At 34.5% G+C, this 25,941-nt stretch overlaps 1 protein-coding gene across 2 annotated transcripts in view; it reads right to left on the bottom strand.

Annotated features, from left to right (window-relative positions):
- Window positions 1-6,492: 6,492 nt before the first annotated feature.
- The window catches only part of LOC123553918 (beta-arrestin-1-like), a 171,583-nt gene continuing 152,134 nt past the window's right edge, over window positions 6,493-25,941 (bottom strand). For both annotated transcript variants that reach the window (XM_045343665.2, XM_045343664.2), the window contains exons 9-12: window positions 25,489-25,635; window positions 22,242-22,328; window positions 21,646-21,789; window positions 6,493-13,802 (exon numbers count right to left, since the gene is read on the bottom strand). In XM_045343665.2, the coding sequence (XP_045199600.1) occupies window positions 13,706-13,802; window positions 21,646-21,789; window positions 22,242-22,328; window positions 25,489-25,635 (475 nt within the window). In that variant the 3' untranslated portion in view covers window positions 6,493-13,705. The remainder of the gene's footprint in view (window positions 13,803-21,645; window positions 21,790-22,241; window positions 22,329-25,488; window positions 25,636-25,941) is intronic.

Consider the following 25,941-nt stretch of genomic DNA (forward strand, 5'->3'; position numbering starts at 1 on the left):
AACTACAGGTGTGATTTAAGGGAAGCTTGTACAATTATGTACATATACATCAATGTCTCACTTCAGAGCTTATGATTATACTCCTACAAAATAAAGTGTATGGGATCTGTATTGAAGTCATGCATGTCAGTCCGTCCATACATCATGTGCACTCCATATCTTCTTAACTGCTGAGAAGATTTTCATAAAACTGCCACCAATTATTCACCTTATCATAACAATGAACAGAGCGAACAATCCAGGTCACTGAATCCAAGATCAAGGTCACACTTGTTCAGTTACGTGCTATGTATTGTCTAAACTACTTAGAATATTTTCATAAAACTAGCATCAGTTGTTTATCTCACCAGGATGACATGCAGACCGCACAACCCACGTCACTAGGTCCAAGGCCACAGAGGATCAAATAGCTTAAATTTGTGTCCACTCTGTTTTTCTAAACTGCTAGGTTTTGCGTAAAACTAGCATTAATTATTTACCTCAAGACTGCACAAAACAGGTCACTAGGTCCAAGGTGAAGGTCACAGAGGTCGAAGATCAATCTTTTTAAATTGTGTCCAGTCAGTATTTTCTGAACTGCTGGGATTATTATCATAAAACAAGCATCAATTATTTGTCTCGTCCAGACAGCATGCTCGGTCACTAGGTCCAAAGTCACGATCATAACATTTTACTTCCCTTGTATCAGAATGGTGTCAGGGGGTATTAATTGTCTTCAGTGATAGGTCTAGTTATTACATGTATATATAACATTGTTCATTGCAATTTTTGCAGAGCTGTAAGTAGCTGCAGATTGAACACTGGTGTAGAGTTTCACTGTATCTGTGCTAATTCAAACATGACAGCAAAAAGAAATGGCATATTGAACTCAAAAGTATGAACATCAGGCTATTAACATTGAACAATACAGATCCAACAATTTTATTAAGTATTAGAGGACAAATAGATCAGGATGGCTACATGATGGTAGAGAGAACAAAGAACATCTGTCGCTTTTTTTTCAGGAAGTTTTAAACCAAACATCCTGAACAACAGATAATAAAGGAAGTACATGCTTACCCTTTCAGAATATCTTACCATAGTTAAGGTCAAGTCTCGGCATACTTTTGTTTTTGTTTGTACTATTTAAAACCTTCCATGTTATTGTTAGCCCACCATCATCAGATGGTGGGCTATTAAAATCACTCTGCGTCCGTGGTCCGTCCGTCCGTCATTCCGTCCGTCCGTCCGTTAACAATTTCTCGTTATCGCATCTCCTCAGAAACTACTGGGGGGATTTTGACCAAACTTTGTCAGAATGATGTATTGGTACCCTAGTTGTGTCCCCCTGAAAATCAGACTGGTTCAACAATTTATGAGTGAGTTATGGCCCTTTGTTTATTTCTATATTTTACATAGATTTATATAGGGAAAAACTTTGAAAACCTTCTTATCCAAAACCACAGAGCCTAGGGCTTTGATATTTGGTTTGAAGCATCATCTAGTGGCCCTCTACCAAGATGATACAAATTATTTCTCTGGGGTCAAATATGGCCCCGCCCTGGGGGTCACATATTTTATTATGAGTTATATAGGGAAAAACTTTGAATAACCCCTTGTCCAAAACCACAGGGCCTAGGGCTTTGATATTTTGTATGTGACATCATCTAGTGGTCTTCAACTAAAATTATTCATATTATACCCCTAGGGTCAAATATGGCCCCGCCCTGGGGGTCATATGATTTACATAGACTAATATAAGGAAAAACTTTGAAAATCTTCTTGTCCAAACCACAAAGCCTAAGGCTTTGATACTTGTAATGTAGCATCAGCTAGTGGTTCTCTACCAAGTTTGTTCAAATTATTGCCCTAGGGTCAAAAATGGCCCCGCCCCAGGGGTCACATGGTTCATATAGACTTATATAGGGAAAAGCTTTTAAAATGTTCTTGTCAATAACTACAACATTCAAATTTGGACCACATGTATATTTTTGAGTGGCAAGATGACCCTTGACATGAGTTGACCTTGATTTTGACCTAGTGACCTACTTTCACATTTCTGTAACTACAGCCTTCAAATTTGGACCACATGTATATTTTTGAGTGGCAAGATGAACCTTGACATGAGTTGACCTTGATTTTGACCTAGTGACCTACTTTCACATTTCTGTAGCTACAGCCTTCAAATTTGGACCACATGCATAATTTTGTGCACTGGAAAAAACTTTGACCTTGATTTTGACCTAGTGACCTACTTTCACATTTTTGAAGGTACAGGCTTCAAATTTGGACCATATGCATAGTTCCGTGTTTCAAAATGAAATTTGACATTGATTTTGACCTAGTGACCTACTTTCACATTTCTCAAGCTACAGCCTTCAAATTTGGACCACATGCATAGTTTTGTTTACCGAAAAAAACCTTGGCCTTCACATTGACCTAGTGACCTACTTTCACATTTTTAAGGTACAGGCTTCAAATTTGGACCACATGCATAGTTTTGTATTCCGAAATAAAATTTGACATTGATTTTGACCTAGTGACCTACTTTACATTTCTCAAGCTACAGCCTTCAAATTTGGACCACATGCATAGTTTTGTGTACTGAAATGAACTTTGACCTTTACATTGACCTAGTGACCTACTTTCACATTTTTAAGGTACAGGCTTCAAATGTGGACCACATGCATAGTTTTGTATTCCGAAATAAAATTTGACCTTGATTTTGACCTAGTGACCTACTTTTACATTTCTCAAGCTATAGCCTTCAAATTTGGACCACATGCTTAGTTTTATATACCGAAATGAACTTTGACCTTTACATTGACCTAGTGACCTACTTTCACATTTTTAAGGTACAGGTTTCAAATTTGGACCACATGCATAGTTTTGTATTCCGAAATAGAATTTGACCTTGATTTTGACCTAGTGACCTACTGTTACATTTCTCAAGCTACAGCCTTCAAATTTGGACCACTTGCATAGTTTTGTGTACCGAAATGAACTTTGACCTTAAGATTGACCTAGTGACCTACTTTCACATTTCTGTAGCTATAGGCTTCAAATTTAGACCACATGCATAGGATTGTGTACCGAAACAAACTTTGACCTTGACATTGACCTAGTGACCTACTTTCACATTTCTCAAGCTACAGTTTTCGAATTTGGACCACATGCACAATGTTGTGTACAGAAATGAAATTTGACCTTGAGGTAGTCAGTAAGTCTTGAAATTTGGAACACTCAAAAATGGCACATTGGTGGGCGCCAAGATCACTCTGTGATCTCTTGTTACTCATGATAAGAAATTGTGTTGTGATCAAAACAAAAGGTTATCTCAGTTTCAGTTGCGGTGCCTTTATGATGACTTGCTGATTAATGTTCCCGGTAGTATTGTATGTAAACATTTGCCTACTAATTATCATTCTTGCTTTGTGAGAATTCAAGTCAAATTGAGAAATATCAGTTGGACTTGAAACCTGGTGTAGAATGTGTAAAATTCAAATAGCCAGATAGTCTGGACAGGCATCCAGAAAATGATGGCCTTTGATTTTGTCCCTATTGCAGAGAAAAATAGTGCCTCTTCCATTATTTACATTATTTGAATCCTTTAACCAAATTTGTACAAAATATGTATCCCGGTAGTTGTGGACCATATTGAAAATTGGTTAAACACCAAATATGTTATCCACATAAAATAAAGTCGTTATTATTATTATTATTATTATTATTGTTCACTGTAATATCTAGTTTTAACTAGTATATCAACATCTATGGTATTTAAGTCAAAATAGTGACTGCTTCATAATTGGTGATTTTAATTAGAGAAATCAATTCATCAACCAAACTTTAATGAGTATACTGTGAAATCATTTAATTTTGTCAACTTGAAATTTCATGGTTTTGACCAAAAGGGCCAAGATGGCCCTAGGTCACTCACTTGAGAAACACACCATAACAGTGTAAACATGTTTCACCTAGTGATTTCATGAACAACATATGATTTGACCTAGCAACCTAGTTTTTGACCCCAGATGACCCATATTCAAACTTGACCTTAATTTCATCAAGGCTATCATTCTGACGAAATTTCATGAAGATCAACTGAAAAATACAGCTTCTATTGCATACACAAGGTTTTTCTTTGATTTGACCTAGTGACCTAGTTTTTGACCCCAGATGACCCTTATTCGAACATGACCTAGATTTCATCAAGGCAATCATTCTCACTAAATTTTATGAATATCCAGTGTAAAATGCAGCCCCTATTGCATACACAAGGTTTTTCTTTAATTTGACCTAGCGACCTAGTTTTTGACCCTAGATGACCCATATTCAAACTCGACCTTGATTTCATCCAGACAAACATTCTGATCAAATTTCATGAAGATCCAGTGTAAAATGCAGCCACTATTGTATACACAAGGTTTTTCTTTGATTTGGCCTAGTGACCTAGTTTTTGGACCCAGATGACCCATATTCAAGCTTGACCTAGATTTCATCAAGGCAATCATTCTGACCAACATTCATGAAGATCAATTGAAACATGCAGCCCCTATTGGGTACACAAGAGTTTTCTTTAATTTGACCAGGTGACCTAGTTTTTGACCCTAGATGACCCATATTCAAACTCTACCTAGATTTCATCCAGACAAGCATTCTGGTCAAATTTCATGAAGATCCGGTGTAAAATGCAGCCCCTATTGCATACACAAGATTTTTCTTTGATTTGACCTAGTTTTTGACCCCAGATGACCCATATTCAAACGTGATTTAGATTTCATCAAGGCAATCATTCTGACCAAAATTATGAAGATCAATTGAAAAATACAGCCTCTATTGCATACACAAGGTTTTTCTTTGATTTGACCTAGTGACCTAGTTTTTGACCCCAGATAACCCATTTTCGAACTTGATCTAAATTTCATCCAGGTAATCATTCTGACAAAATTTTCTTGAAGATCAGTTGAAAAATACAGCCTCTCGCATACACAAGGTTTTTCTTTGATTTGACCTAATGACCTAGTTTTTGACCCTGGATAACCCATTTTCAAACTTGGCCTATATATTTTATCAAGGAAGTCATTCTGACCAAAATTCATGAAGATCAATTGAAAAATACAGCCTCTATCGCATACACAAGGTTTTTCTTTGATTTGACATAGTGACCTAGTTTTTGACCCCAGATGAACCATTTTCGAACTTGGGCTAGATTTCATCAAGGCAATCATTCTTACCAAATTTGATGAAGATCAGTTGAAAAAATACAGCCTCTATCGCATACACAAGCCAAGCCAAATGTTGACAGACAACAGACAGACGCCGGACAAAGTGATCACAATAACTCACCAGAGCATTGCTCAGGTGAGCTAAAAAGGCTGTTTCCCGAGGATATAAATTTATGGATTTCAGCTTTTGAAGATGAAATGAATGGGAATTTACCTTCTTCATAAGGCTTTCATTTCATAGGTTCAATCAACCACAAAATCAAAAGAAAATTAGTCCCCCACAAATGTTTATGATTTAACAGTATTTTGTTTTTTGGGGGTCAGGATTAGCAGTCCTGTCAGGAAAATGTTTGCAGTTTTCTTTAATCATATGAAATTATTGTATGTAGCTTAACTGTACTCCAGCTGATTGGGTACCATTGTTACCTTGACCTTTGACCAGTTCCTTGAAGAATTTGGGTGTGTAGTAGCTTTCTCCAGTTACTGGTCATAAACCATTTACAGTCTTGGTATCTTTCTTATTTTGACCTGTTGATCCCTACTACAGACTGGGTCATCTGCTGGCCACAGGCAATCATCCTATGAAGTTTGACACTCTGCAGTTAATGATGGGAAACCAAATGGTCTACAAGACCACTAACATGAACAGAATGATTGTAAAAGTGTTCCTGAAATTTGGAAAGAAGGATTTAAAGTTTCTCCGACATACATAGAGATTCAATCTTTGAATACTAGAATAATTTACTAGTATCTTGAGGCCTTATTCAAGAATAATCAGAAAGATAGTTTCATGTAATTTCTAAGCAAATCAAATTGTGGACAAGGAAACCTAATTTGTTGAAATTACAATGCCTACATATATGTCTTGCAGAGTCAGTGCAGTGCTTGAAACTGTTCGTTATTTGGCATTTATTTTTCGGATTATTTAAACGCCGTCTGATAATTCAGTACTTTTCCAGAAATTTCAACTGTACTCAAGACTTTCTCTATATATGCCAGCAGGTGCCACTAGTTTTCATGGCATTTTAGTGAAAAGAGGTAAGATGTCCTATATCCCAGTTAAGTTCTCGGAACACCCCAGTGTGGAGCGGACCTGTAATGCATGTATAATTACTGTTCCATTTTTCTGTCGGATTGGGTCCAAACTACATTTGTAAACAATCAAGTCGTATATTGTGATGAAAAAAAAAATTACCATTTAACTATAACCAAGATGTGACTAAGGATGGATACAAAACTATATTTGGAGATTTCAGCAAAATAATAAACAAAACAACTCCAGAAAAACAGTTCTCGCACATTTTAATAATGTCAGATCCTTCCTAACTAATCACTAAACTTAAGTCATATATTAAAGCTTTAAAATGATAACAGAGTAACAGACATTGAAACAAAAGTAGTGACAGAAACCAGTTACTTTCAGTATAAATATACACTTACACCTTCCACCCCAATATTTCTCAAGTAGACTTTTCCAAATTCTTTTACAGAATTGCCTACTAGATTATAGGGGTGGAAAAAGAAGACATGTATAATTGCTAGAAACAGATTACAATTTAGTATAGCATAAAATGGGTAAAATAAAGTTTGAAGATTGGCTGGATTATACATGTATACTGAGATTAGTATATTCAACACGGATTTTTCAATGTGAAATGGCTATGTTTACCAAAGCATGTTTTGCATAATCATGTATCCAGATCTAAATAATAATTTTGACCTTATTTTACTTGTGTCCAAAAACTCTTCCAACTAGAGTTAAAAGACTGAATAATTCTTTTAAATCAATAAAATTTTCCAAACATATTCTCAGTGGCAACCAAAAGGGGAAAAGCTCTTAACAGTATTGAATAACGGTAATATTGAGCATTTTCAAACTGGACTATAGTTTAATCTAATGCAATCTGGGCTCTACAGTGTCGGATGACATAATATATTTAGGTGGGGGAGTATGCAAATTCAAAACAAGCAAGCTGTTCATTCAAATCCATTGATAAATTTGAATGCAATAGTTTGTGGTTTGCACTCTAGTTTGGAGATCAGCTTACATAGACAACACTATAGTACCGAGTGAAAATGTCCACCATGTTACCAGTCTTTTGTTCATTAAATGACTTAAAACCAGACCTGGCTTGAAAACTATTCAGTTCTGTGCAGATTTGGTACTATTTATATTAAGGTATACAGTATACTAAAACCATTCAGCATGTAAAGCCCTCTAAATGTAAATCCCACACTGAACTGAAATATATGCAGAGATTTTTAAAATGGTAAATGAAATAACTATTGTGTTAACAGTATTACTGTTCTACTGGCAGTACTGAAATAGCTTGTGATTGTTTCACAGATTTTATTTTGGACACTTCAAACTTTCATGTGTATTACCCACTTTGAGTTTCAAGATGATACAGTTTCTATCATCTAAAACTTGACACCAAAATGTAAACACCATAGTCTTATAAACAAGAGCTGTCCATAAGACAGCATGCTTGACTTGAATTAGAGGTTTGCCAGTAAAAATTTCATACAACTTTAACCAAAAAATTCTAAGTTAAAAAGGGGCATAACTCTGTCAAAATTCAATCAGAGTTATGGGGATTGTTTCTCATGGTGTAGACTTTGATAGTAAATAACTATTTTAAGTTTCAAGTCAAAAGCTTTGATAGTAACAGAGATATGAAATGACTTTATCAAAAACTTTAACCAACGGCAACGCCAAGGCGAGTGCAATAGCTCTACTTTTTCCTCGAAAAGACGAGCTAAAAATGTGATAGCATAAAAAAGCTTGTCGATATAAAGTTTTAAGGTAGACTGTTGTAAGGTAGACTGATTTTAGTTGACATTTGATTTATGTTAACATTTCATCAGTGTGCTAATGTGAGAAAAATACACCAAAATAATACAAACTATGTAATATCAATAAGAAATTTATTTATATGCTAGTCTAATTTCACCAAACGATGCCTGTATCAAAGAATAGCAGAATAAGCACCAACAATATGTATAGGGGCGGGGTCAAATAATATTCTATATATATGCCATACATAGTTACACAGACTAAAAAGAGAACTTAGTGGTGCAACAAAAAACTTGCTAGAGGTTTTTATCTTTTTTTCCATTGTGGAAAAACTTAAACTTTCCCTTTTGAGTTAAGTAGTCGGCACTCAACTTATACCTTCTTTATTTCAACAAGCGTTTGAAGTGTAAAAATACAGGATGCAACAATTTACACACAATTTTTTCCCATGTAAAAAATGATAAATAACTCTTGTCACAATTACTAATATATTATGCACAAGTACAAAGAATCTTATACACCAAAAAATTCTATTTTTAGACTGGTACACAAAATATTAATTTATTTTATGCTTTTAAATTTAAAACATCTATGTGATGTAACATCACATAACCCAAATCACATGACCAATGCAGTCACATGACACCAACATGTACACAAAACATAACAATATTAAACATGATCAATTTGCTACACAATATCTAACAGTTACAATATAATATGTTTAAAATACACAAGTCTTGTCAACAAGAACAATAATTATTACTAAAATGTCCATAAAATCAACAACAAAAATAAAAAATCTTTGCATCCTGATTTCAAACTTGTCTTTTCCTAGCCCGTTTACATCACTGATCAAATCTGAAATGCTCAATTTACTGATGTTCAAATTTAAATGCTATGTATTCATTGCTGTTCAGATGTAAAATGATGTGTATTTTTCACTTACCATATGTTGAAATTCAAAATGCTTTTTAATCATTGATGTTCAATATATTCACAGGTGTTTGGATTTTGAACAAGTTGTATCCATCAGTGTAAAGCATTTAAACTGTCTCACTTTCTATTGAGCTTTATTTCAATATTGCAGCTTTACATTTTGAACTTGGAACACTGATGAGCATGTTCATTATCTTGTGAACTTACATCTGTTGCATTATGTCCTATCAATACCCTCCTGTTGCATTATGTCCTATCAATACCCTCCTGTAGCATTATGTCCTATCAATATCCTCCTGTTGCATTATGTCCTATCAATACCCTCCTGTTGCATTATGTCCTATCAATACCCTCTTGTTGCAGTATGTCCTATCAACACCCTCCTGACTATGTCAATATCAGAAGATCCAATATAATTTACATCAAAAATTTAACAATCATTTCTGGCAACTACAGGTTAGATAATATTTGCAATTCTTTTTGTTTTTGCCTTAGACAAAGCCTAAAAGAAACTGTGAACAATAGCAAGTCCTACACAGCATTATCTATGACACAAACATTCTAAAGAACATTAGTTAGAATCAAACCTGCCAAATAAAAGTGATGCTTAAAATCCCAGAACCAAGTTGCTTGAAACTTTATCAACTGGTAAAACTGTCTGCAGCTTCAATTCTGAATAAAATCTGGAAAGTAGCCTTGTCTACTAAATATACATCAGTGAAACTGGTAGAAATGACACTAAATCTGTTAAAAAATCACAAGTTTCATCATTACAATCCATATTCTGATATACCATAGGTACCCAAGTATAATGCACACCATCTATTCAACTCAAATTTTTGTGGAGGGTAGGGGAGGGGGATGGTGGGACTTTTTTTTTTGGTAAATCCAGAAGGAAGAAAACAAAACTGAAAAATGTGTAAAAAAAATAGTAAACATCTGGTGATTTAAAGATACCTCCACATGACAGAGTATTTACAGAAGAGTTAACCTTCAGAGTTCACGAAGCTTTCTGTATCACTATAGATCACTGAGTTACACTAGATCTTGAGAGAACTTCAGTTTCATTTGTACAAGATGAAATCATGAGCTTATCAATTCAAACCAAAAACAAAAGCTGTGACTGTCTTTTGTTTGGTCGATCTGTTAAAGATGACACCACTGGCAATTAGCAGGAAGGTTTACTGTGTCATCTTGTATCAGTTTTGTTAACGAGTTGGATCTTGTTAAAAAATAATACTTGATCCTTAATTTGTATAAAAATATCCATGACTTTCTTCGAAATACAATTAAATTCACATTAAAAAAAATATTTAAAACATAAAGTACTGTTATCTAGTACAAAATGTAACAGCAATCTTAGTTTTTAGCACAAAGAGTAGTTTCTTCCTACCACAATGGTGAACAATTATAAACAAGCTTTTGAGTCAGAAAATTGTCTTAAACTGCATACAATATGCACCTAAGATTCATGGGTGGTCCCATTTGTCAAAAGACTGTGCATAGTACATGGGTTTCTACAGTATTTTCATCAATATATGAAGCACAGGTAAGGAACTAATGTATCCACTGAAAAGTTTAACCAGTAGATAATGTTTTGAGCAATTAGGTCCAGACTTACAGTATCTCAACACATGCATAGTTCTTTTCAATTCCAAAAAGCTTGCAAAGCTAGGCTTTTTTCTAGCCAAAAGCATTTAATGGCTGCTCTGAAGAAAAGAAATGAGTGCTTGTTTTCCTGAACTTGACAGTTATAATCCCATCAATTACATCAAGAAATGCCATAAATATTTTACCACCTTTGCATTGCAAGGAACAGTATAATCTTTTTTCCCCTCTAATAAAATTCTTTGTATGATCATTATAAAACTTTTCTGTCCTATAATCTAAATCCTCCTCTATCATTTTTCTTTCAGATTTGACCAGATTTAAAATACAAAGTAACAACACAGAACACATTTCATATTCAATTTGCTTAAAATTTCAAGTTTGGGTACACTGGAATTTGTCTAAAAAACTAAGTTTCTTTCTAACGATGTTTTCATGTTAGTCTTATTTCATTTTTTCTGTATTATAAATAGTTTTGCTGGTCATGTGACAACAAATAAGTAACATTCATTACTTTTTGTGTCCAGTACATATATTATTGATACACATGCACCCCTTCTCTACTATACTTTTATATTTTTGACAAGAGACACGGTAATTTCCTGAAAACTATTTTTTCAAAAATTTAACACAAAATAAATAAGTCTTCACTGCATTGACAAACACCTAATACATTTGATAAGATGTGTCCAACATTCTGTTTGTAAGTAAATTCACAAATACAACATCAAGTTAAGTAAAGCACAAAGATATAAAGTTCCATTTCTGAACAACTTCCACACTATTCCACCTCCATTCCCTCCTTTTTTTCTCTCTTGACACTCTGAGTGCTTCCTCGGCGAGGTTTACTGTAAATTGTATTGAACATCTGTGTATGATACAAACTTACAGAACCTTAGTATTGTGGCAGTTAAGTGCAGCGATAATTATTTTATCTTTTAAATTTTCTACATACACGAATAAAATATTTTTTTCAAAACATTGGCACATACTGCCTTTCTTATGTATTTTGGGAAAAAAAGTACTTTTTGCAGCAAATTAAGAAAATAAACAAGAATAAATACATGTATAGTAATAAATGAAACAATATCTTTGGTAATATAAACAAAATAGATCCCTGAAAAGAAAATTTGAAATCTATTTTACTTCTATGGCAACAGAAAAAAAAAACAAGCAAGTACTGTTTTATAGCAATAAATTCACATCTGCCTGAAGTCAGGAGACATGGAATCCAAATGTAAACAAATTTCTGGCATTCCCACTGAGGTAGTCCATTGAAAACTTAATCTTGATTAGTCATTGTGTTTGAATAATTTTCAGCTTTCAGAAACAAAATAACTCTCTTCACTTGCAATTTTTGATTCAGTTTTACCGTACGAAGGATGCTTTTATATTACCATGAAATGTAACGTGAAAATCTTATCAAATAAAAAAATCCTTTGCTGAAGGCATTGTGTGTTTTTTTATTATAAATATATGAACTAAAGCAATCGGAGCAAATCCAAAATTATGCTGTACACTCCAGCACTGTGTAATGTATTTTTGTGTTTATGAACAAGAATGTGCACATAGAAGCATTGCATAACAGAACTGGAAAAATAAATATTTTTTGCTGTAAGTTTGAAGTTTGAAATATGGGATGAAGTAAATGGATTTGCAATATCAACTGTTCCGACAGGTTGCTGACCAGATATACTGGGGGCATACGGAGTAGCTGAGTCAGCTAATGCCATTGCTAACACAGTAAAGCAATGATCACTCAAGGTCACTGAGAGATGTACACAATACTCGTGTCATCCAGGGTTTAGAGCTAACTAAACATAGATGATGACCAGAGACCACAAGAATTGCTAAAGTGAGTCCGAGTGCTTGAGCCATCGAGGTTCGAATGAGTAGTGTCACAGGCAAGCTTAGACTACCCTGTGTACCCAGCCAACAACCTGTCAATTTATAATGTATGGGGAAACAATTTCTATGTAAGTTCGAGGTAGTCTTTTTTAACTCAAAAGTCAGCGTTACTAAAAGAGAAATAATAAAATCTTGGCCAAAGTTCTTAATATAAGATGTAAAAGTAACTCTCAAAATAATAAGAAAATTCTTGATTTTGTTTACAGATATCATATTTGGCTACATTCTTCAAACACGTTAAACGAAATCACAAGGTAAATAGCTTTAAACTGCAACACTTAAATATGATTTAATTAACTATAATGTGTAGTTTGTTGTAGTTAGTTACTCTATTAAAAAAAGTATTGGTAGTGACATGGTGACTTACAGGGAAGCACTTCTTCCTGGAAATAACAGGCATCTGAGAATGTGATAGTGATCAGTATGTATTGTTATACAGGTCAAAGACTTTAGCCAAAAATACCATGATGAACTGATTAAAACTGAGCAAGCTGAAATAGTTACTATGTCTATAAGCTTTCAAATTCTGACCCTATGAGCTGAAGCCCTGAATTCTACAGACACTGTTTTCTTTTGTATTCATCACATGTACTAATGTACAGCGGATGTCTAGTTTTACAGTAATGCATAAGTTATTTGCTTTTTGACTTCAAGCATTACAAAACTCAGGGCCCGAAGACTGCAAAACTAAGTGTGCAGCCCAGTCTGGAAACCAAACCATCTGACTGGTCGATTCCAAGCTCAATTTTGAAATTGACCAATGGCAAGGGTGCACTCTGAGACTGCTCTAAAAATTCAGTTTTCTTGGACTTGTAAATTATTCCATACAACTGAATTTTAAAGGCTATTTCTTGACTTTGACATATATATAAAAATGTGCAGAGAATTTAAAGAAAGCTAAAGTATGAACATAAATAAAGATTTTCATGGTATCATTTCTATGCAAAATTTCATTAGAGAAGATACAAAACATTTTAACTGCTATAAATGAGAATGACACCACATATATAAATCCCCATGACAACAGAAAATACCAAATTCTTTTGATCACATTTTGTCAGTTGCTAGATAATTTCTGTTGATAGGCAACAGTTATCAGGCTGAACTCAAAAAGTTTTGATGAAACATTAATAGGTTCAAAATTCTTTTAATGAGAAGAGGTGATTTCTATTCCAACATCTTTTATCTTCACTGGCAAAATATTTATGATAGATGGGTAGTTGTGACAACCAAGAGGTCACAAGGTTTATGCTTCTGTGTCGTCGCCCTCATGACCTTTCAGACGTAGTCTAGCAAAGTCTTCAAATATGAAATCATCGTCCCGATATTCAAAGCCTTCAACACTGAAAAATCAAACAAAGAAAAGACTTAGCAATCATTAGAAACTTTTATCTAGTATACTGTAAAATCATCATATTTTGTGGGGGACTGATTTTTGTGAATTAACACATTATTTTGCATCAATGAATTTATGTCCAAAAAATATCTATTTAGAATTTAAAGAAAACATGATTTTCCATGAAACTGATAAATTTTGGTTCCTTACAGCAAATCTGAACAGAGTATACTCCTCTAGCTTTACAATATCAACAGGTTGAATCAGAAGTATCATAATAAAATACACTCTTTCTATTCTATATCATTATCTCAACTGTTTGACAAAACCTTTACAAATGTTTTTGTAAATTAATATTGTGTAGATCTCACCAAACCACATTTGTTTATAATTTATATTTACAAACACTAACAAATGAAAGTGCTCTTTTATAAATTTGGACAAATTGGGAGGCATGCTCCTTTAAGCATATGATAAAAACTCTGTACCGTCTAAATAATTGTACCGATTCATTCCATCAAATAGGTAGTAAATATTTTAACCCTTATCATGCTGGACACGACTGATTCTGCCTTTGCAACCAGTGTAGATCATGATCAGCCTGCACATCTGTGCAGTCTGATCATGATCTGCACTGGTCACCACTCAGTCAGTATCTTTTTTTGTAAGCACCCCTTGTAACAGTTTGTAACAAATTGAAAGATCGACAAGTTCAATATAGAAATTTAGCAGGGTAAGGGTTAATGTGACATTGATTCAATCTTATTGTCCTTATTACCATTTTACACTAGAGTATGGCAAACAGCCTTGTCAATTGAATGAATACAAAAGTTGAAAAAGGGGCATAGTTTTGTAAAATGCAAAGTAGAGGTATTGAACCTCTGTACTGCATGTCATATCATGACAGTGAACAAGAGTGTGAAGTTTCAATCCTTTCCAATTTGTGGATACTGAGATACCAGCTTACATACAAAAACTTAACAAAAAACTGCTAAGTCAAAGGGACATAATTTTGTAAAAATGCCAAGTAGAGTTATGGGACCTTCACAGTGCATGTTAGATCATGACAGTGAACAAGTGTGTGAAGTTTCAATCCATTCTAATTAGTGGATACTGAGATATCAGATTACATACAAAAATTTAACCAAAAACTGCTAAGTCGAAAAAGGGGCATAATTTTGAAAAAAAAGAGAGTAGAGTTATGGGACTTGCTTAGTGCATGTCAGATCATGATAGTGAACAAGTATGTGAAGTTTCAATCCATTCCCATTAGTAAGTACTGAGATACCTTAACCAAAAATTTCTAAGTCGAAAAAGGGGCATAATTTTGTAAAAAGCAAAATAGAGTTATGGAACCTGTGCAATGTAGATCAATTCATCACAGTGAATAAGTGTGTGAAGTTTCGATCCATTCCCACAAGTGGTTACTGAGTTACCAGCTTACATACAAAACCTTAACCAAAAATTTCTAAGTCGAAATAGGGGCATAATTTTGTAAAAAAGCAAAATAGAGTTATGGAACCTGTGCAATGTAAGTCAGTTTGTCACAGTGAATAAGTGTGTGAAGTTTCAATCCATTCCCACAAGTGGTTACTGAGATACCAGCTTACATACAAAACTTTAACCAAAATCGGGACGCGGACGCCGACACCGTCGCCAACGCATGGGTGAGTGCAATAGCTAACTATTCTATGAATAGTCGAGCAAAAAATTAACTATATAATATATCATGTTCAACAAATATACTGTTAGGCTAAATGACTAGTAAAAGCAAGAGGGCCAGGAAAATCCTATTCTTTCACCTGAACACATGTACAAGTTATTAAAACATTAAGGTTTTAAATGTTGTACTCTATGTGATCATATAGCCATTGTTTCATGAAGATTTCTCGGTAGCCACTTATATTTCAATATTGAAATATTCGTACCAGACGCCTGAGTCGGTATGGCCATGTCATTCGTGCATCCTCATGCATCAACTCAATCTTGAGTATGTCCATACCAAACTCCAAAGGACGTGGGAGACCTAGAAAGACCTGGTTGGAATGCGTCAAGGGGGACTTGAAGGCTTACAACCTTGACAGCTTTGACCCACATGACAGAGAAGCATGGAGACTGGGTGTTAAACAATCTAGCCACCTGCTGCCTACCCTAGTTACTGGGACACCCGCAGCAGTCGACAAATAAACACAGGATATGATGATGATGATGAATTGAGGTGACAAACAGAACAATACTGCCTGCTCTGATGTTACTACAGCAATCTAAACCACCATTATCAACATAGCATTATCATACATGTCATACGTCCCGGATTGTCCGGGATTGTCCAGGAAATCACATACTCGTCCCGGTGTCCCGGACAGTGTTGAAATGTCCCAGAAAATTAAAAATACAGAAAACAAAAATAACCTCCCAAAAAACTAGTTTTTTGGTCTATAAATTGTTGAATTTTACATTAATAAAACACAATAAACAGTCCCCGGTGTCACATTGCTTATTCCTAATTATCCGATAATCAGTTTCATGCCCTCGAGCGGGACACATGTTGATTAAGCCAGCTCCGATCAACACTCATTTTGAACGCGCCCTGCGATCTTTTGATGACCCAGATTAATTTACAGTCGGCTATTTTGATGACCCTGATTATGAATTGACAAAATTATGCAATCAATAACAGTTTTATGATCATTTAATATTAGGAACAATAGCCGAAAATCTCGTTGTTTTTAGCACGTAGGCGGTGAAGCTACATGTAGCCTTGATTGGAAGAAATGGCTGATAACGGTCAATTAAACGATAATTATTTTAAAAGGTTGTAATCTTTCAAAATGTAGATTGATTGTCACACATATTCTAAATTAAACTTTTGACTACTGAATGCCTTTGCCGACCGATCCATGAAAATTGACCCAACCCGAAATATTTTATATCGATTTTATCTACAAGATTTATTTTATTCCTTTGAGGATTCCATTTTATTAATGATTAGATAAACGTTTAAGCATAACAAGAGCACCGCCTTGCGGGTGCTGACGCTCATCTGATTTTTTTTGTATAATTGAAATATTGTCCTACCCATGATTTTCTAAGTCTAAAAAGGGCCATCATTCTTGCAAAAAGCAGGATAGAGTTATGTTTCTTGATGTACAGTGTCCACTTATGATTGTGAAAAACTGTTGCAAGTTTTAAAGCAATAGCTTTGATAGTTTATGAGAAAAGTTGACTTAAACATAATACTCAACCAAGAAAATGATTTTCTAAGTCCAAAAGGGGCAATAATTATTGCAAAAAGCAGGATGGAGTTATGTTGCTTGCTGTACAGGGTCAGCTTATGATGGTGAACAAGTGTTGCAAGTTTCAAAGCAATAGCTTTGATAGTTTAAGAGAAAAAGTTGACCTAAACATAAAACTTAACCAAGAAATCTGATATTTTCTTAGTACAAAAGGGGCCATAAATCTTGCAAAAAGCAGGATGGAGTTATGTTTCTTGCTGTACAGGGTCAGCTTATGATGGTGAACAAGAGTTGCAAGTTTTAAAGCAATAGCTTTGACACTTTAGGATAAAAGCTGACCTAAACATAAAACTTAACCAAGAAAACTGATTTTCTAAGTCCAAAAGGGGCAATAAATCTTGCAAAAAGCAAGATGGAGTTATGTTTCTTGATGTACAGGGTCTGCTTATGATGGTGAACAAGTATTCCAAGTTTCAAAGCAATAGCTTTGATAGTTTAGGAGAAAAGTTGACCTAAACATAAAACTTAACCAAGAAATCTGATATTTTCTAAGTACAAAAGGGGCCATAAATCTTGCAAAAAGCAAGATGGAGTTATGTTTCTTGCTATACAGGGTCATCTTATGATGGTGAACAAGTATTCCAAGTTTCAAAGCAATAGCTTTGATAGTTTAGGAGAAAAGCTGACCTAAACATAAAACTTAACCAGGCAACGCCGACGCCGACGCCGACCACCGCTCAAGTGATGACAATAACTCATCATTTTTTTTCAAAAAATCAGATGAGCTAAAAATGATACCAAATAAGCTGGATTCTAAATCACGATGACCAGGTTAATTCTTCTTATGTAGCAATTCTTATTCAGTTCACCTTGGTAACGCAACCAATTCACGTGCCGAACTATAGACGTGAATTACCCTATTTACCTCCCTTAGAAAGCTAGACGACATTTGCAGCAAATTATTCCTAAGCGAGGGAACAATGATTATCTCTGGAAACTGCATGTAATTTTATGATATTTATGCATGAAACAGACGAATACTAATGTCATGGTGTATGTCCCGGACAAAGGGTAAAAATCCCGGAAATTTTAACTCGGAATCTCGGAAAGGTCCTGAAAAATTATGGCATGTATGGCATTATACTATGTGTAAGTTTCATGAAACTTGCATAAAGGTCTAACTAAACTAAAGGAACCAGCGTGGGAGCCATCTGGTCTAGTCGCGTAATGGCTGCCAGGTATTTGAACACTAATTTTTCACTTGGCATGGCAACAGAGGTCTAAACTGAGGCTAGTTTTTGTTTAAATTTCATTGTGGATGTATTGTTGACATTTTGGTAGGAAAAATGGGAGAGCAGGTTGTATTTGGTGAAGTCAAGCTCAATTTTAGTATGAGTAGTACTTCCAGGTCACAGCAGTGTGATTTTGATGTCAGTTTACAGTAAGTAAATGTGACCAGAGAAATCTCTCTTAGAAGATACATGACCCCTACTTTTCTCTTCATTTTATATCAGTTTTATCATAACTCTTTAAAATGAGGTAAGGATTTGTTCTCTGAAATGGGTCTAGCTATGTTTGGTAGCTCTTTGAAAAAGGTCAGTTTTATATAGAATATATAGGGAAAACTATTTAGGCTATTGTGACCTATAAGAAAATGTGGGCAAAAATTGAGATTTGTCCAGATATTGATATAAATGAACTAGTTTGGTCAGATTTTGGTAAAAAATGAGCATTTTATTGAAATTTTGCTGCAAAAATTGATAAAAACCCCAAAAATCACATTTTCACTGTTTTGGGGGTATTTTTTCTAAAAAAAGCAAATTTGCACTCTAAATTATGCCCATCTATACCTTTCAGTGAGGACATTTGGTATATTTCAAAGTGTTAATGTGTAATTTGCTTGCAAATTATGGTGAAAATTTATGAAATAGGGCAAAAACCAGCTCTGGCTAGATAAACTGGTTAAAAATTATGCCGCGACATCAGTTTTGAAGGAAAATTGGCACAGGGACCCGCGTTACTGAAAATGCCATAAAACCTGGAAAACTGATTTAATCAAGCTGAAACTTGGTATTTTTCATGCAGATGTGTTACTGGTACTATACAAATGAAATTGAGACTATTACAGAAAAACGGTTTCATATAGGTCTAACTAAACTAAAGGAACCAGCGTGGGAGCCATCTGGTCTAGTCGCGTAATGGCTGCCAGGTATTTGAACACTAATTTTTCACTTGGCATGGCAACAGAGGTCTAAATTGAGGCTAGTTTTTGTTTAAATTTCATTGTGGATGTATTGTTGACATTTTGGTAGGAAAAATGGGAGAGCAGGTTGTATTTGGTGAAGTCAAGCTCAATTTTAGTAAGTAGTACTTCCAGGTCACAGCAGTGTGATTTTGATGTCAGTTTACAGTAAGTAAATGTGACCAGAGAAATCTCTCTTAGAAGATATATGACCCCTACTTTTCTCTTCATTTTATATCAGTTTTATCATAACTCTTTAAAATGAGGTAAGGATTTGTTCTCTGAAATGGGTCTAGCTATGTTTGGTAGCTCTTTGAAAAAGATCAGTTTTATATAGAATATATAGGGAAAACTATTCTGGCTATTGTGACCTAAAGAAATGCGGTATCCAAATATGTCAACAGTTCAAATGTTCACTGACGGATGCTTGACTGACGGATGCTTGATTGATAAAGACTGATCAAAAGATCTAATCTTTTAGCACATTGTGCTCAGATAAGCCGATAATGTGAATAAATGTTTGTAAAAATAACAAAACATCAGGGAAAAGGCCTGTATTATATAACAACATATCATATGTGAAAAATAAAATAACAGCTTACACAAGACTATTTATAGTTTCTGAAGCATTTTCTGAGACGTATCTTTTTTCAAATCAATATTGAACTTAAAACAGTATCCATTTAAAACAAAACAGATCAGAACACAACATTGCTCAAAATCAGTTAACTTTTTCTCGAAAAAGGGGAGATGCCAGGAGTTAAGCTGAATCTCCAGCTGACATTCTCCTTTTATAAAATCTAAAAACAGCATTTTGTGCCATAAAGTGAAAAAATTTGAAGAAATCTGCACTTCTGTTAATGTCAATAAACTGTATCATTAAATGTGTTTGTAATCAAATGTCTTTTGTGAACTTTATATTTTAGATGTTAACTTAAGAATGCCAAAGAAAATGCTTCAAGAAGTCAAAACACCATCTTTATGTTGTGTAAAAATGCTATACAGTTTATATAGAGGATAATTGTTGGTTTCGGTGTAATATCACGTTATAATTTCACCGAGTGTGCACCAAAAGTGATATTTTCACGAGTGGCGCAGCCACGAGTGAAAATAACAACTTTTGGTGTTCACGAGTGAAATTACCGTGATATTACATCGATACCAACAATTTTTCTGTTTATTTTATGTCTAAAACTCTACTTTTGTTGTGTTTATTTCAATAAAATGTCGAAATTTGCGGGAAATTTTATCAGGAAGCATCGCAAAGATGACGTCATTTTAACGACGTCATCGTTATATTGTTTCCGGCTTTCAGTATGCTCGGTAAACTTTTTGACGTTAATCCGGGTATCAGATTTGATAATTTTCACTGAGTGGCCAGTGAGTTTATCAGGATATAATTCACCGTTATATTTCGATAAACCACCGAAAAACATAAAATAAATATACATATATGGGGATTTGTGTATAAATGCCTAAAGCTTATGAAATTTTATATCTACGAGTATATATACAAACTCTTAACATATTAGTACCTTAAGGTTAATTTTCATTTGCTCCATACAAGTCAAGATGTAAACAAAAATAATGAGTTCAATACAGCTTTAAAATGATACTTGATATAAGAGACTGATTTCATAGGGCTATGTATGAAAAGTTTTTTGTTTCCATTACATTTTCTGAGATGGTCTTATTTAGAAAACATTTATCAACAAACTTTTATTTTTGATTTAGATTAAAAGCACCTTGTCAATGACATTTCGATTTACATATGAGCCGTGCCATGAGAAAACCAACATAGTGGTTTTGCGACCAGCATGGATCCAGACCAGCCTGCGCATCCGCGCAGTCTGGTCAGATCCATGCTGTTCGCTTTTAAAGCCTACTGCAATTAGAGAAACCATTAGTGAACAGCATAGATCCTGACCAGACTGTGCGGATGCGCAGGCTGGTCTGGATCCATGCTGGTCACAAAGCCACTATGTTGGTTTTCTCATGGCGCGGCTCACATATAAAGTTATACTCCACAAGTTTGAACAACTTCTCAACATAAAACAGAGGCTGGAGGCACATTATTTTTGATGTGGTGATGTAATAAAGTTGTAACTGATGATTTTTGCCCTGGCTGAATATCAAATGAATTTGTTTTTGAGAAAAGAAATGATATGAACATCCAGATCTTTTTTAAGTTTGATATATATATATATCCTTTAAAAGTTTTTATTATAACCAGTTTAGAATACTGACCAATTATTTTTTTGTCTCTATTCAAATTAGTCTACCTGTTACAATAGGACTCATTTTTGTAAAAGGAGCATTAAATTTTGTATTGATGCATATACCCATAGCAACCGATTCATCATGTTACTTACTTTGTATCCAACTGTATGAGATTTGTATCAACTGGTGCCTCACTACCGTCATTCGGTTTAGCGATACTTCCGTGTCTTGATGGTGGGGGACTTTCAGGGGGCTTAGGATGTGTCAGTGTAAATGGTAGTTCAACAGATAAATCCCTGTTTGAAAAAGAAGTCAAAAGAACTTACCAACAAATCATCAACACAGTCTTTTTTATACAATTAAAGTTCCATACTGATTCTAATTCTATATTAGAGACAGATAAATAGGTTGGGCAAATAGAGAATGTGTACAATTAACATGATTAGGAAAGTACTGTTTTCAAAGTTGCACATGAACATATAGTCAGATCATAGTTGGTTAACTTAAACATTTTTCAATAGGTCATATTCAGAAACCTTCAAGCTTTACTGATGAAAGGAGACTCTAGGTGCCCTCTTGGTCATTATTTCGGGAACAGAGGGTGTAGAACCACAAACCTTTTGACAGCTAACTGAATGCCTTTCATGCCTAACCCTGACCCTTATCAAACAGCAGTGAGAGGCAATTGATTTGAAGTCAGCAACATTTAGCAAACGGCTTCAAAGGCCACAGCTCGAGCTCCACTTACCCGGATCCAAATCCTAGTATGAGTCTTACTTTCACCTTATATGAAACAACAATACCCAGATTCTCCTTCTGTACGTTATCTTGTACACTGAAACAAATATGTCAACATTATAGTAACTGTACAATGAATAAATTCCAGTATTTATTAATTCAAACAATTTGACAGGTGTTGCTGAGACGTTCACACACTGATGGACCTCTTTCATCCTTTTTGTATCCATGTACATATTTCTGTGGTGCATCACTGCCTTTACCGTTATCAGTAATATTTGAAAAACAGTGATAACTTTTTTCCATACAACTGTGAGTTGCCATTTTGTAGTCAGATCATTTCCTATCCAGTAATCAAGGTTTCAATTCAAAATTATTTTTTTTTTTAAACCAGGTTTGGCACAACCCACTTAAATTGATAACAACATCCAACATCAAGCTATTGTTATAATAACCCTATTTCATTATATAGCTATATATTAAATTGTGTCAAAAATACAACTTGTATTTCACAAGTAAATATGAAAAGGCAGAAAAAAATTCTGATTGTACCTTTTGTATTTTATGTTGCTGGACTACTTTCATTTGATATGCATGACCTGACATTCTTGCATAAAACCTTTGTTTTTTGCCGATTTTGGGCATGCACAAACAGGGAAAAAACGTGTACAAACAAGGAGATTCTAGTGAGCACGCGCTGTTGGTGAACGTTTTGAATATGCTGTTGTGGGTCCAACGTAAGCAAATTATGGATCCCGAATCAATTCTGGCCGAAGTCGAAAGGTCCGAGATTTATGAAATCTTTTCATCTGCATATTTATTAAAAATATCATTTTTCAACCTAACTTTACTTTAACTTGTAATAAACGCTACCTCTCTTGATACGCGACTGAATTGACGTTCCTTATTATTGTATTATTACGTGTATTAGACTCAAAGTAAGTTTACACGCTGCGATTTAATCCCTGAAAATGATAGGCAAACAACAATTTACAAAAATACAATTTCGTTTTCCAAATTAATTTGAGTCGAGAAAGTTGACATGCTAACTTTAAATCTTACACTAAAACTTTTAAAAAATGTTTGTGTCTACTTTACACATCTATGCAGTCTACTGATGCAGTGATGGTGTGTAATGTAAAGCATAAACATGACGAAGCGTAAAGTTCGAAGGATTTTTCCACAGTAAATGAACATTTGATGAACAGAAGGTATTTATTATGTATTTTTCAATTTATTTGTAGATCTCACCAACCATGTTTGAGTTTATAAATCCAAGCTAAGTTGATTATATCGATGTTGGAAAAATTCAAATTGTTGTGTTTATGAAACTTTATCAAACTTTGATCGCGATGGGGTGGGGTGCAAAGCAAAATTTTCTAGTTATATGCCTAGAGATTTCATTCTTAACGACATGAAGAATATAGGTATTGATACCAGTTTCTATTAAACGATAATATTTACATTTAAAAAGCGTAAGGGGCAGCCTATTAATTTAAACCAAGCAGAATTGTGTTCTGTCGGCATCTCACCTGCAAATTGTGTAAAGACACGATGCCATGTAGGGTTATAAATTATTTTCTCATAATTCCGAGCCTCTAAAGCTAAAGTTCCTACCGATATATCAGAAAAAGGGGAAGTCATGCTTATTTTACATATATTTAATATTAAAGAAATTACCACAACAAGAATGTCCGTTCGACATGTATAAAATACGCACTGTTTCTGTATGCCCTGGAAATGCATAAATAAAACATGTGTCCATAACAACCTGAAACGGCCGACTTCGATCGGCTAATGTCAGCTGGATAGTCTTGTTTTTTCGATATTTCCAGCACTTAAGTTGTGTTTTATGCAAGAATAGCGATAACACACGTTTGTTTCGTGAAACAACATCTGCAGAATCCCTCGGGCTATGTTGGTGCACTCGCCCTACGGGCTCGTGCACCAACCAATCCCTTGGGATTCTGCAGATGTTGTTACACAAAAAAACGTGCGTTAACCCTACAGTTAAAAAAATAGCACACACAAAAACTTCACTCAGTTCCATTTTAACTTCGATATTAAAACATAGAAGAATTCGTTCGATAACAAAACAACAAACAAAAAGGTGGATGTACATAATAAAAGGGTCATTATAGCAGTAGTTAGATCTGGGATTTTGTATTCAGCTCTCATGGATTTTGCAAGTTCAGATCACACTCAGCACTTGTGCGCCTCGTGAGATTCAATCTGGCAAAATCCACTCGAGCCGCATACAGCATCCCAGATCAAGCTACTATTATAATAACCCTGTTATATCAAGGTTTTCAAGTATAGATGTTTATATGACACCAGTGACATTATATTTTGATCAACCCTTGTGTCATATCATACAACTTTGACGAAGATCCTCAACTTATCCGCAGGCGGACATCGTGTTGAGTGGGAGGGGTTAAAAACTGCAATGTGCTGTACAATTTGTGGGTGTCGGTTGTTCCAAAAACGTGCTCTCACTTTTTAAAATCCAACTGTTATATACACTGTACAATGTTCCATTATTTTTCAATGGATATATGGACTTATGTCTGTTTTGTTGGGTTAAAGTCAACTGATACAAATCATCTACAGTGACTTTCCATCTTTTAACCGTGAATCCGGGCATTTTTTTATTACAGCAGAACCAAAGACCTCACATACGCCAAACAACTTGAAAAACCTTATATATGCCGTATAACTTGAAAAACCTTACATATGCCAAACAACTTGAAAAACCTTATATATATATATATGCCAAACAACTTGATAGCTTAACCAAATGAAAGAATTCTACATCCAAGCTAATACAGGTAAGTAGCAACGACCTTTACCATTTTGGCCACGGAGGCCCACAGCTTATGAAATCTGTATCAGTATAAATATGAGAAAACTGTACAAGGATGGGAGTAGCTGTTATATTTTGATGACCTTAATACTAAGGTTATTAGGTTTTGTATCTAGAAATATGTAACAGAGATATTGGACCTCTTTAACAGCAAGTATTACCTCTGCAAAAAGTACATACTTCTCAGTACATATGCCAGTAAGCTTTCCATCCCTTATTAGTGATATACATTTGTTCTTTAGCCTGACAAAAATATCAAGGTTAAAGAACTGTTAAAGTGACACATATGATGTTACACATAATTTATTATGACATTATGTTAATATAGAAAAATACTTGTGTTCCAGGATCCGCTGGTAACTTAACATAATTTAAAAACTAGCATACAACTTACATAGTGGATGAGGCAAGATTCGTATCTTCATGCTTGAGTTTACCGTCTAGTGCAAGACCTCGTTTGTCTCGGTTATTTGATAATAAAGGTGTTAGGTGAAACACTTTACAGAAACCAGTCTGACTTGGCTGTATTGGAAAACCTTCCCTGTAAAACAGAAAGTTAAATAAATATCTTTCAAGCGTAAAAAAATTCTTTCGAAATATTTGTCCCATAGAACTATTGATAAAATGAATATTTTGTTGTATAAATCTAGATGGGTGAATGTGAAAGTAACCTAATTGCTGCTCTATTTATATTTACCAAGACCTTTTTTATACTCCACCATATTCTCAATTTTGCATTTGACAACACTTCAGAAACAACAAAGTTGCTACTATAACCCCCCTCAAGTTAGTAGAAACCTTTCTGAAATAATAATAACATTTTTCCCCTATAGATAAATGTCCTTGT

Source organism: Mercenaria mercenaria, chromosome 7, assembly GCF_021730395.1.
Source record: "Mercenaria mercenaria strain notata chromosome 7, MADL_Memer_1, whole genome shotgun sequence".
Taxonomy (NCBI): domain Eukaryota; kingdom Metazoa; phylum Mollusca; class Bivalvia; order Venerida; family Veneridae; genus Mercenaria; species Mercenaria mercenaria.